Genomic DNA, 14,653 nt, shown 5'->3' on the forward strand with positions numbered 1-14,653 from the left:
GGGTTCTGGGTCTTATAATAGAAAGTGAGTATTCCTACAGGGGGTTGTGAGCCAAACCAGAAGGTCAGATGGAACAAGTCTTCACTTACTATCAGTGTTAGCCTAGAGCTCTGTGCCAAGTCCCCCAGGTTGAGTCTGGCATTGCCCTGTAGCTGTGTGTGTGTGTGTGTGTGAGAGAGAGAGTGAGAGTGAGAGAGAGAGAGACTGGGGGGGGGGGGGGGGGGGGGTCAGTGGCTCCTTGAGATTATATGCTTTATCGGATAGATTAACTGCTATGTGCCACTGATCTGGTGTGTGTCTGCCTCACAGTGTGACATGGCATCCTATAACAACATTATGCTTGCTCTAGTTGTTTAGATCAACACAGGTTATTTTTAGGAAGACTGTCTTTTGTGTGTGTGTGTGTGTGTGTGTGTGTGTATACATAATTATAGAGTACTGTATGTTAATTACATACAAAATAAATTACAAGAAGTCTCACTGTTCGAAAGTATTTAATATTAACCTAAAGTCTTAAAAGGGTGAGTTGTTGGAAAGAAAAAGCCAGTTACTTGCTAGAGAACAACATTCAGATCAAAACACAACAACACACAAAACAGCTACTCTTTTTAAACTCAAACATTTAGATTTTTATTAAATGCTCATAGTGGCAGACCTCTTTTGATATAGCTTTTATGTTAATCGCAAAATCCAGTTCTGGATGTACTGATACAGGTGGATCAATAGTGAATATGATAGATGTTTAGAGAGATGAGTACAGTCCTTACATTGTCTAACAACTTGCACCAAATGATTTTTCTAGCAAGCTGACTGGATTTCCAACATGTTTCATCCGTGGCTGTCTGCGGTAATCATGTTCTAATCTTGATATCCGTCCAAATCCCTAGAAAGCTGCTTTCTGAAGTGCTTCCTATAGGAGCCCCACACACACACGTACTGTATACAGTACATACATACATGAGAAAACACATTCCCTTGCTGACCTACCTTGTTCTACAAATTCAATTCAATTAATCGCTGCCTTATGTAAACTGCTTGTTGATGCTGTACTCTTGCTCTCCTCGTTGAATCTATGTTTTTTATTTATTTTTTCCTGTGCTGTAGTTATCACCTGCTGTGAAAGCCCTTCGACCTAAACACAGAGGAATAACTCATTATTTATTCATATTTTTCTTTGAAATTATTTTCTTTTTGTTGTAAGTCAAATACACCGGGGGCTGTGTTTGAGGCTTCCTGTTGTCTTCCTGAGTCTGTGGTCTGCCGCTAAGCAGGCCTCCTGTAGTCGCCATGGTACTGCATTACTGTTGCTATGGTTTCCTTATCTGCAGGATGTGGTTCAACCAGACCTGCCATATTTAGTCTACTCCTTAGAGTGTCGGCCTACTGCTGATGCTGACAGCAACACAAGAGTGCACTCAGCTGCCTCTTTGCTCTTCTTCGTAAATTAAAATCTGCTCCAACAAATAAATATTACTCCAAAAAGGTGTTGATTCACTCTGTCAACAGTTCCTACATCTCTGCCATACCGTGTCCTTATACCAATCTGTATGTTTATAGATGGAAACAAAAAAAAGTCAAATCAAATGTTTTCAAGCCTTTATGCTTGTGTGGTGTTTTAATGCTGAAATTCTCAAACCCATTCTCCTTTGGTGTAATCCTCTCATTACTCCAGATACAATGGCCACAGGATTAAGTACTGTGATGTTGCAGTGAGATTATCGTGACTCTTTCAGGACTGAGGATGCAGGGTCATGGGTTCACCTCAAACTGTTTTCTTTGTTCTTTCACAGAGCTGACAGATCACATCAAACATCTCAGTAATTTTGCTTTCTAGTTGCTGTCTCAGAAACATTGGAAATGTAATAAAAACTATTTTAGGATGTAGACCAAAACATAGAAACAGCACAACTAATGGTTAGATGTATGTACTGTACATATTATATAAACATAATGTACATAAGAGCAAGATAAACCCTGTGGGTCCAGTCTGTTGGTCACTTTATTGCTTCCTCATTACTTCTTTCAGCCATTACGAGAGACTCAAATCACTGCAATTTTCAGTGAGAGACAAATGACACATAATTACATGGTTCAGCAGTCACTCCACTCCTCTTCTGGTGCAGGCTGTGTTGGCGTGATGGACAAGAATAAGGTTTTCAATGGGTTTTTTTTCTGCCTGAGTCATAACAGAATTTGTTACACTATTTATACTTCACCCTTGAAATTCAGCGTTGTTTTTCACTTAAATTATCAGAGAAATGGCAAGGCTATTGGTGCAGCGTAGCCATGCAGCATGGAAGACTTTGTATCCAAATATAGACAAAGTATAACAGAAAAATAACAGACCATCTTCACTCCAGAGGATAGAAGATCATTTGATTAGTGGGTTGTGTCTTGCACAGTATTTTCTTGCTGCAATGAGAAGATATAGATCAGTCTCTGTTTGTTCTTAGCATTCATATGATTTCAAAACACTAATCCAGGGTAGGGAACTATTTTATTATTGTATGTGTGGATACATGTGCTGTGCACTGTATACTTTATAAACATGCAGCTAGACTATTGTAGATGTGAACTAAAAAACAATGGCAAAGACTTTGGATGAAGGAGTAATGCGCAGACCGATGTGTAACAAATGAACCGTCCTGAATGAAAAGAAAGAGTCATGCAAGCAGCTGCTAAAAAGGATTATATAAGCCAGTTTTGTCTCATTGTTCTTCTTAAGCTTTCATAAAAACTGATTTGCATTTGATTTCTTTATCTACGTGAGCCATAACATGCTGTGTTTTGTTTATTTAGCTCCTGCAGTCAAAAGAAAAGCAAATGCAAACAGGCCTGCGTGACGAGTTGGTGTAATAGGGCGACACACATGACCATTATATTGTCATCATGCACATTGTAGTGTAGGAGGGAGTGACTCACGCATGCGTATCAAAGCCCCTGCTCCGCCAGCACTAAATACTCCTGAAAAACAAAGGCAGTGGTTGGAAGTGTCATCAGTCAGCCTTAATGGAGGAAATAGACTTCAAACAGCCGTGATATTATTTGAGGGGTGATGTAAGGGAACTGTTATTGCGTTTGATGTTTGTGTGAACAAGACTCCAGATCTCGCAAGAGCAAACCGGCTTCTGAGAATCCACAGGTTCCCTCCTCTTTGCTTGTTTTGTTTTTTTCTTCCTTCCTCTATTTCTTTCTTCTGGGTTTCTGGATGGATCTGGACTGAATGACAGCAGCAGATGGACTGTTGAATCGCTCAAACATCACGGACTTGTTTGTCGCGCCGAGTGAAGTGAATCGTGAAGTTAGTGCTTTCTAGGTAGACGATGAACGGCGGGTCAGAGGGTTATTGGAAGACGCGGACCTAAATGAACACGTAGAGATTTTACAGACTCGTTTCCACGACTCTCTTATATCTTTTCCCTGTCTAAAATTCTGCCTTGTCTTGCATATTTTGCCTTGGATTTTCAGTCGCGGAGAGGGGACACTACCTGCGCGCTCATCTGCCGAGGAGAGGCGCTGTCCCTGGTCCTGAAGTCTTTTCAACAACTCCTGTTATCTCACCCCTGGCCTCAGTGAAGACTACTTCACAGTTCGAGGTGGCATTGAACATCGACAGCTCCATCAAGAGCTTAATATGGTAACTCAAACCAGAGCTCATCTGCAAACGTTGCTACTTTTGATTTTTGTAGGTAAGTATAACTGCCACAAATGTATTGATTGATTCTGAATGTCTTATTGCATCAGGTTATAGATGCTTAGATGAGTAAACTTGTTAATGGTTTGTAAACACTCCAACTGTCTGTGAACTCAAAGCCCACTTCCAGAGCAGCCAGCCACAGTGCAACACCTCAGTTGTCAGCATTTAAGCAAACAATAAATTGATCCATTCAACAGAGATGGTTAAGCATTTCCCATTATCTTTGTCCTTTATCTCATGTCCTCTCCCTGTTTCTCTGCCCTCTTTCCATGTGTTTGCATGAGCCTTCCGTTAAAAAAAAAAAAAGAAAGAAGATGAGTTTGAATTGACGTTTTCACTGTCTGCCCCCGAGGGTGATTTGGATTACATAAGAGCACTGGACCCAACATGGCAACAGTCGCACAAAGACATGTGGCAAGCACACACTGAGAGCGGCCTACTGCCTCACTTCAATGCACAAGAAATGATTGTATTTATAATCCCCTCAATTCTTTCCCTCCATGTTATCATCCAGGACCAGTTCCTGTCCTCTTCTAATTATTCCATCTACTGTAATTCATTTATTCATCAATAAAACTATTCTTCCCGCTTGCCCGCGCCACTTTGCTGCCCTCCTCATACCCACAGTTCCTGCATCCAACACTTACTCCCTCTCTTTATTTCTCCTGCTAGCTAATACTAATGGTCAGAGACCATCATTAGTGCTTAGTGGCCTGGATGATCTCTTATTTGCTATCAGTATTGTGACTCAAGTCTTTCCAGTGCTCACAGAGCTGTATAATTGAATTTCCGTCTTTTTAATGCTCACTGAGTTTAGTGTCTGGCTCAACGTTGCATTCAATGTAAGCACACAGAGCAAAAGCTGATGACCTCAATAAGATGGCCAAGGGCCATGAGTGTGTTACTACAGTTAAAAAAAAACATGTCTGTCACAGTATTGCACATGGTTGTATTCTCACAGTCATTGAATAAAGCCTGAAAATGTCACTGACTGTCGCAGTTTGTTATAAACCAAAAGAAAATGTAAGCTTGCATAGGATTTGCGCACAGTGACGTTTATCGCACTCTGTTTAGGCACTTTTATTTTTCAAAAGCTGTTGTATTTAGAATGGGCACACTGAGGCAATCTGTTCAGTTCAAGTGAGTATTTGAAAGCTCTCTCAAAAACGCATAAGGAAACATGCAGTATGTTATACTTTTGCATTGTCAGTGTGTATTTATTGCTAAACTGATAAACCAAAGATTTTAAGCTTCACTCCAAACATGTTTTAAGTCCTATAAAAACACTCCCAACTCCCAGAAATCCCATTTTTTTAAATATGCAATATAATCTACAATATAATATATGTTTTTTTATTTCAAAAGTTCAACATGATGTCTTTTACTTTAATTAAAAGTCCATTCTCTGTGTTTGTGTATACTGAAGTTATCACGATTCCACATCACACTGGACCAGGACTGGCTTCTAAATTTCTTGTGGTGATCTTGTACCTGCAAGTCAAACTCACATTATAGGATGAGCACAGGTTCACCTTTTCCCTTCTGCAGATGAATTTGAAAACAGCCTCTAGTGTCAAACTCTGCACATACATCATTCTGCACAGTGACGGTGTAACATCCAGGTGAAGTAACAACTAGATACCATATATCAGACCACAGCAGCCATGATGGACCACAGCAGCCATGATGCCAAATCAAACCAGGGGCGTAAAGTCAAATTACATTGACCACGTCCATCTTCAAAGGTGGCATTCATTTTGATCTCAGCTATACACCTGTAAAGTTTAGTGACTGTACCTTGCACTGCTGTGATGCTATTGTAGTGACAAAATATGTTGACAGACAGAGATAAAAATTCACCTGGCAAAATACCCAAAACAGCCTCTGTGGTAGTCACTGTAGTAGGGGTCTCCAGGATCACATTTTCCAATGATGACACAAACACACACTGACATGCATCACAGTGGAGGGGGCTTTAAAAATGTTTGACTGAGCTTTTGTTTTTAGCTGCTGAGCTTAACGTGTGTTACATTTCCATGCTCTTCCAGTCCACCTGAGCCGGCCAGTATGTGTAAATGTCCCATCAGAGACTGATGCAGTCCTGGGGAAATCCATGAAGTTGACATGCATCTCCTGTATGAAGAGGGATGAGATCAAAGCAAAGACACATGTGGATTGGTACTACATGCCAGAAAAAATAGAAGGCATCCCGCCTGACAAAACTCATGTAGGTCGCTGCGACATTACTGTGTTTGATATATATGTATGATGTTCTTACTCTGTAGACTGTATATTATATGCACACTTACTTCATCTTTTCTCTCTCCTAGATATACAAGTATGATGTTGATAGTCCAGCTGAATCAGATGGACCATTTAAGGGCCGTCTGATCTGGAATGGGAGCCAGGACTTGCAAGATGTCTCCCTACGAATCATCAATGTCACCTTTAATGACAGTGGCGTCTATGAATGTCACATAGTTCGAGAGTTTGAGTTTGACTTCTTTGTCCCCCCACTCTCTGTCACCATCGAGATCAAGTTGAAGGTGCAACCAAAAGGTGCGGTGCTAATAGTTTCCCACTGTTTTCTATGTTATTCTGCTCTGTTCTTTGCTTTGTTCTTTAGCCAAATGCATGGTTTAAATATCAGTACATTTCAGTGTTACGTCCAGCTATTATTCTGTGCTATAGAGTCATAGAGTGTATAAAAAAATGGACGTAGCCTCTCTGTTGAGGTCCGTTCTCTCAACTCTCTCAACTTGATCCAATTGTCCTCACCTATGGGAGTTGCCCTTTTGTCAGACTTTGACTCCGCCTCATTTCCTTTTACCAATTACAGAGCATATATGAGACATCGGGGGGTAGGGAGATACGTCCATCTGGCTGTTTTATACCTCCGAGGAGAAGTGAGGGCCAGAGGCTAGCTGTCACTCAAGAGGCTGCACCCCGAATTATTCATTAACTTTAACCTTCAATAAAATAAAAAATTCACTCCCCTCAGTGTTGTCATGGAGATATGACCTAAACATTTTTTTGTGCCAGGCCTTAAATAGGTTTAATTATGCTGTGTAAACGGCCTATTTAACATGTGGGTCAATGAGGAATTGCTCTATTATGAAATCTGCCCCTAGTGGCCACTCAGCGAACTTCAGTTTTGGGCATTTCCTTATTGGATCAACAGTCGCTGTGGTAGGGGCTTGGTTCAGATGAGGTTCTTCAGACCTCAGTCTTGTGTTTGCCATTAAGTGTTTCTCAGTCAGTGGAATGTCCCTATAAAGTTGCCAAAAAATATGTGAATCTTGAATCTACAACTGAAGTCTGACAATCTGACAAATACAGTAAGCTGTGTTTTTGAAAGTTTTTCCCACCCCATTTTATCTAATCTGTTGCATCACAAATCTGTTATTTGTTTGCAATTTAAGACTTAGGAAACACTTTCACAGCCCTAAAGTAAATGTATAATTCATATTTGGCCTCAACATAGTCTGGCTCACCGGATGTACACTGCTGTGCTCTGCTATCTGTTTTGCAATAGCACCATCCACTTAGCTCCACCCAAAACAGTTGGGATTGGTTTATTACGAACAAGCCAGATGGTTAATTTCCCCTATCCCAGAATGATAAGCCAGTATAGCCAAACCACACCAGACCTCCAGTCCTGTGGAGTTCTGGCTATGCGAGACTAGCCTTCATATAAACACTCTTGTAAAGCCAGTATTGGTCCAGCAGTCTCTCAACAGGAGTGCTTGTACTGCAATATTTCTCAAAATTGAATTAATCTGTGTACAAGCTATTTTTCCTTATTGGTTTTCAATGTAGGTAGATCATATTTTTCTTACTGAGATACTTTTATTAAAAAGAGTTTGCTTTCTAGATGCAGGACAGAGAAACTGATAATTTCATTGCAGTATTGCACATACAACTGCACATTCTGACCAGCTATTGTGTTAAATTTTATGATGACAATGATGATGACAATGATTCTTTCGCCCTTTCTTTCGATGTTGTATAAAGTGTTTATCTGACCGCTTTAAGTGGGTTTTGCATTTAAATCTATATTTCCAGCTCGTTGTTTTCGCTAAGTGATGCATCAGTGTGAGGGCACTCTGCCACTAACAACACCACTTTCCTTCTCCCTTTGTTGCCACTGTCTTGAAGAATAATAATTGTGTGTCTTGTTTTGTCTGCCTTTATTGCTCATCAAAGCTTTCTTCTGTTGTCAGTGAAGGGGTTAATTCAAACCAACTACTTTGCTATCTGTATTGATGGGTAATGTATTCTGCTTCCTGAATGCCTGGCTTGCTGAATGCGTCATTTTCCGCCTTAGTCGAATATACAATACAACATGTATATTTGGAACTACTTAAAGAAAAAGGCTTTACAATATTTATATCCGCTTGCACATGGTATATAGTTCACTATCAGAGGCATTTAAAGTTAGGCCATGCTAGTTGTAACCCAGTTTTTGGTTTGTATCTAAAATTAAATGTGATTATCCTCTGAAGTACAACTTTCTAAAAAGAATTACTACAGTTTAATCTTTCATACATATTCAAAAGCCTCTCCTTCACATCTTATACATGTGGGACCAAATTTCATAAAGCGTTCTGCCGATGTACTGTACATTATAGCTATTAGGGAAGCATGGTAATGATATCCATAGTAGTAGAATGGATTAGTTTACGGCAAACACATCTGCGCTATCCCATCTAAGGGATTATATTACACTAATAGCCTCTATTTGCAGAGACTACAGAATCAAATCAGTGAAAGCTGTCAACTGTCTGGTCAGCAGGCTTTCTGGAATTTGGTACACACTCACTGGCACAGTGGTTCACAGTGGCTAATAATGACCCTGGAAATAAATACATTAGAGGATGGGTTCACATTTTTTAAGTCAGGTGCACATATGTACATTGAAACAGTTTTTGCTTGCTGTAATCATGCTTTCTGTTCATACAAGCAATTATTGGTTCTTTTCTAATGTGTTTCCAGTGTAAATGATAGAGAAAATCCACAGTCGTCTGTCTGCAAAAAAAAATACATTCGAACATTATCTAAGATTAATACAAAGCTTCCGCCTGAATTAGAAAAATATCTTTCAAACTAGGTCTTTTTAGCCTCTGTGAAAACACAAAGAGGGAATTGTGTGCTAAGAAGAGTGTAGCTTTGGCAGATGCCCACTTGATCTAAGGAACTCCAACTGCTGAAGCCTAATGTTCACTTAAGATGAACAAGGACTGTGGATTTTGGATTACTTATACTAAAAGCACAGTTTCAATGTTTATACTGTAAGGGCATATGTGTATAACTCTAAGACATACTGGAAATAATGTGAACCAAAATAAAATTGGATGATAATAATAACAATAATAATAATAATAATAATAATAATAATAAATACACTAATGATTTTGAATGTATAGATTTCCATTTGTATGCATAAACCTAAATCTAAACTAAAATGTGAGCTGTGCAATGCTCTGAGAACCAATGTGACTTTGCATATCCATCTTATTTCATATCTTAAAGTGCCTTGTGGAGTTTTTGACTATAACAACATTATGGAGCATTGTTTTTATGAGTGGGTGCCTGTTTTGTTTGTATTGCTCATAAGGACACACATGCATCCTGCAACTGGTTTCACGCCAATCTTCTGACCAGTTGATGGTTCAGTTCAGTTGATGGTGGCACCAACAAATGTAGCAATGCAGCAACCACATCAGTAAAGAAGAATGCTTATGAGCAAAAACAAATGAAAACAATGTTCAATTACATTTCTATTTTTTTTTCTCTGGAAATATTATTTAAAGAGGGAAATCATCACAACACATATGGTGGACCTTATTGATGCACACAATCGATTCTAGTAAGAAAACTGTTACCATAACTATTTTTTGTTTACAAGAAAACTCCACAGCGCACCTTTAAACCCCATAGGCTATGTTATTATTGCACTACGGTATGGTCTCAATGTTCTGTATTCAACATAGTTTTTGAATCAATTTTTAAATGTATCTTCGACCAGGATGCACACCAGAAAACATGACCTGACCTTGCTTCAGCTCAGATGCAGATTAATAACAACTGCACATACTTAGTTGGACTCATCACTCAGTGGAATAAAACTAAACTGTTACCACAGAAATATTGCTTTCTCTATCATGACTGACAATCTGATTGTGGATCGGCAATGTTGCACATACATGAACAAGCTTAGCGTGTTCTTAAACCGTTTCCACTGTTAGTATTTAACACAAAGACATTCATAGGAAGGGTGCACACTGAATAATACATGTTCCTCGCTATTTTTTGTGCTCCACAGCCACTGGAGGCGCAGCAGCATTTTACTCTGAGATCATGATGTATGTGCTGCTGGTGTTCTTGACCTTCTGGTTGCTCGTAGAGATGGTCTACTGCTACAGGAAAATCTCCAAGTCTGATGAGCAGGCTCAGGACACAGCGTGAGTTTTACACATGCACATATATATGGATGCGAACACAGATGAGAGTGAGTCGGCGTACAGCAGAAAGCATCTAACTGACACACTGTGTCCTGAAATCCACTGTCAAAATGTCCAGATGTACCAACTTTCCATTTTCTATGACTCACAACACAACAAGGCAGTGTGTTCAAATTATGAGTCACAAAATGTGCCAATTAACTGTTACCTGTGTATTACTGGGTGTCTGGTTATTAACTAGAAGTAATTTAGAAACATGTCAAAAAGATAGATTTGGGAAGCACCAAGAGGCAGAGAGTGCAGGACAGAGAGGAATGGAAAGAGTCAGAGGGATAAACGGACAGAGAGTTGATTGAGTCTAGACTGCATCAGTTTGTAACCCTGTTGCAACAGCAGCCTTTTCACTTGGACAACCTGACAGGCCGGAATAATTTGAAGCACTGCTGACTGCTCTCTATTCTAAATAACCTTTTTACATCAGCAGTGGATTTGCAGCTCTGTCAGAAACCTGCTTTCTGCATCAATGACAAAGACCCGAACACACCTGTATAGTCGGCTCCCACCAGATTGCCACAGTGTTGACGAGGCTTCTCGATCCAGGTTGAATACTAACAACAGGCAATATATGTCCAGAACAGAACCATGACAGATTACACAAAATCTATCTGCTGATCCAGTTATTGTGGTTTGGCAGACAACTACTCCTGATTCCTGCAGTGATGCATAGAGTAAATAAACAGGGGGTGGATACAACAAAACATAATAGGAAAGCCATGTAAAGTACCACTTTTACACTTCTGTAATGTCCTGATCATTTTCTACAAAGTATTCTGGAAAAAACTCTGTACTTTGTTATTTAGTCTGGGAAGAATAGGAATTTCCTTAAAAGAAAGGCTCCTTTTATGTGTTTTTATTTGAAACTTCACTGTACGTGTATGTTGAATCGTATACTTGCCTGGTTACCCTAGCAACTAATTACCTTAAACTGAACACTCTGTTACTAATAATAGAGAAAAGGTAAAGTAAACTCTGGAAATGATTCAGGAACTTAAAGCTGCAGATCTGTAAAAAAAAAAGAAAAGTTACCAAACAAAATGAAAAAAATAAAATGTTCAATTTAAATGCAAACCACTGTTACTCATATAAAGCCTCAAAAACCATTGACCTGAATTAACATTATGGCTGAAATTATTAGTTGATTAGTTGATCAACATTCATCCATCATCATTTTTCAATCCAATATGCCAAACATTTGCTACAAATGTTGGGATTATCGTTAACGGAAGATTTGTGAGTTTTTGATTGTTCATAAACCCAATTTAGTGAATTGAAATTAGGCCACCTTGGGCTCCTGGCAATCGTGATCAGCATTTTTAAATATTTTCTGACATTTTATTGACAAAAAGATTAATCAATTATGTCATTCGTAAATAAATCCAGGCCTTGTTGACTTATTGCTGGGATAAATACAAAGAAGCTAGAAGTTTTTTTCCCTATCCAAGAATGAGAAGCTGGTGTAGTCAGACTGTACTTTAGCGCTGAAACAGAGCTGTGGAGGGAGGCCTGGCTAGGTGAGACTACACTTGAATCGACTAAAACTGAACAATGAACTGAACCACATATTCTTGTGATTTGGATTTTACTATATTTTTCATAGATTATTCGGCACGTATATTCCCAAGTATATGTTAAGTAACATAAAGCATAATTGATATATTTCTGATTCCTTTTTGAATCAGTTAATGAAAATGGAAGGTAAAGTTGGATGCAACATGTGGCACATTTACGGTGCTGTCAACTAATGTCTTCTTTTTTAAAAGAAGAAATCAGCCCTCAGCATTTAAGAAAAGTTTATTGATCCATTAATAGATCAGGAGTGCACGTTAATTTAAGCATTTAGTGATTGAATGTGTGTAACTCTCTGTAAATTTAATCATTTCCTGCAGCTGAAAGCGTTAATGAGTCGTGGCCGCCTTATTGACCTGTATGGCAACACATCCCACAGTGAGAAGCTTCACAGACTCAAAGAGGTTGTTTTGTGGGCGGATTCGTAACTAAAAGGGCTTAATGGAGATGTAGCACTGTTAGAATGTTTCGAGGTTACATTTTGTGATGCATTTGTGGCTCTGATCATATTAGTCATGTCACCAATGGAAAGGTGGAACGCAGCAGCTAAAGCAATAATCTGTCAGAGATACAAAATGTGGCTGTTTTTGAAATGTGCTGACAGAGCCCGAAAACTTTTAACTATTATGCATTTTGCGTAGTGTAGACAGTTCCTGCTCAGCTCTATTGAATTGGGAGCATATTTGGTGAGGGTATTGTGGTTTTTAACAATGTGAAAGTTTGCTGTTAAATACTGTATGAAGGTGTCATGTCTTCCTGATGTGCAGCCTGTACAATAGCTCCCCTCTGCTCACATTGCAGTCATGATTTTATCTTTTAAAAATATATTTCCTCTGGAGGCGTGTAGATTTAATTCATGTAAAATCTGTAATTCAAGTGACACATATGAACGCACAGAAGACTCAGAGTCCCGAAATGAAGGGAGCTAGTCATGTTCCATTGTAGGGAATGCTGTTCAAAACGAATACTATTCTGTGTTATGTGATAGAAGAAAGGGTCCTCCTACCAGGTCTTAGACACGCCTCTGGTTTTTCTACCAATCTGCAGGACAAACTACCTAGCCATTCCCTCTGAGCAGAAAGACAACCCAGCCGCTCCTGCTACCGAATAAAAGTGGTTGTCAGTGACACGGTATTTTACATGTGACTCTCCATACCTGATCCTGATCAGTGAAATCATCCCCCTCTCTTTAAGCTCATAACTTTATTAGTCATAACTGTGCAGTGGAGTCCTGTTGCTTCAACGCCTCCTGTGTCTCCTCTTGTTCTTTCATTCCATGTCGCCTGATCACAATTCCTCTGTTTGTACTCACTCTTCATTCAGTGTCAAGTATTTCGTCAACAGTTCAAAATTAATATGGCAATTTGCAATCCATACAATTCAAACACCCTCTCCTCAGGCAGGGGTCTGCATATTGAAGATAGTAAATTATAGCAATCTAAATTGTCTAAAATTTGCATGTTTATGAAGTAGGGCTTAGTGATAATAATAACTAAAGGACACAGTTGTTTGTGTGAATTAGATTATGTTGGATTTGTATATTGTTTCATATTGGTTAATTAGCATATAAATCATTCCATGTTGAATAAGATTGAACATTTTCTCTATTCTTTTTAGGTATTAACCAATTACAATGGGGCTCCAGTGTCAGAGTCCACAACCTCATTTGCCATAATGAAGGTACCGTTACTCCCAGACAGCCATGGATATCCTGCCAAACCGATGTCCCCTGTGTATCGACTGCTTTATGTGAAGAGCCAGTTAAAATGTCAAAGTGCTCATTTTTTCCTGCTCCTTTTCCCTTTTTCGTTCCAGGCATCTGAAAGGAATATTGAATATCAAATTATATTTGAGTAAGTTAAAGAACAAAAACATCAGTATCCGGCATTTATTACCAGATAAATCACAGCAATGCTTCATTTGTACTTGCCAGTGTGTAAATTATTTTCTTAATAGTTAGTGTTATCTCTGTGATTTATAACCTATAAACAGAAAAGATCCAATGAAGAAAACCTGTCTTACTACTGCCAAGGCTGTCATATACAGTACACCTTAAGTACTGACGCTGTAGTACTTGTTTAGTTGATTTTGTTTTTTTTATTACAATTTTATAGATCACACTTTGATTTTGGGTCACAGTTTTATTTGTATTGACAAATATCCTTTTGATGTATTTTTAAGGAAAATGGATTGCACAGCTTTTCTACTGTATGTGTGTGCATTTCTCCCTGTTCTGCTGTGTGAAACAGTGAAACCACATGTAACGGAAATATAGAACAGCAGATGATATTGTATTAAGCCACTCTATTTAAAATGATCTGAACTCATTGAGAGGTCTTTCCTCTGTATAAATCTTTAATCCATGTTGAGCACTGACGTCAAAGTACATTTAATAGTCTTACTGCCTAGAGTTACTCAAAGTTTTTAGTTATGACTGTTGCTGGTGTTCTACAGTAGCATTGCTATTGAGATTAATTGTGTGCCTATTTCTACAGCAATGTAGAAATGTATATAGTTTGTGATTAAATTATACCACGCTGTCCTGTGTTCATTTCAGATATGTGTGAGTGAGCCTCTTTTGAACAATAAAATTCAACGCATTCCATATGTTGAAGCTCCTCTGTTTACTGAAAGTGCAGATGCCATTGAAATTGCACAATGAGATGAGACCAGTTGGATGTTTAAAAGGAAAATGCAGTATCGATTCTCAGCAGCTTCTGTCTTGTGTTATCTGTGAAAGTGGTGCTGATGCAAGAGAAAACACGGGGTCTAAATTAACGACACTAAGGCTCTAAGTGTGCTCAGCTCTCATTAATGGTGCAGAAAAGCAACTAACAAAAAAGACTTTCAATCTGTTTCTACTTGA

General features: G+C 38.8%; 1 protein-coding gene across 2 annotated transcripts; it reads left to right on the forward strand.

Moving 5' to 3' along the window:
* Positions 1-3,541: 3,541 nt before the first annotated feature.
* Positions 3,542-14,180, forward strand: scn3b (sodium channel, voltage-gated, type III, beta; the record flags this gene model as incomplete). 2 transcript variants are annotated; one of them, XM_083913767.1, is made up of 5 exons in its annotated part: positions 3,542-3,689; positions 5,746-5,924; positions 6,028-6,256; positions 10,023-10,161; positions 13,405-14,180. In XM_083913767.1, the coding sequence occupies exons 1-5, from the start codon at positions 3,635-3,637 to the stop codon at positions 13,409-13,411; spliced, it is 609 nt and encodes a 202-aa protein (XP_083769893.1). In that variant the 5' UTR covers positions 3,542-3,634. The 2 variants fall into 2 exon arrangements, with proteins under 2 accessions (XP_083769893.1, XP_083769892.1); XM_083913766.1 differs by lacking the exon at positions 13,405-14,180 and adding an exon at positions 12,835-12,898.
* Between the last annotated feature and the right edge of the window lie 473 nt (positions 14,181-14,653).

This window comes from Echiichthys vipera (genome assembly GCF_963691815.1).
Source record: "Echiichthys vipera genome assembly, chromosome: 5".
Lineage (NCBI taxonomy): Eukaryota > Metazoa > Chordata > Actinopteri > Perciformes > Trachinidae > Echiichthys > Echiichthys vipera.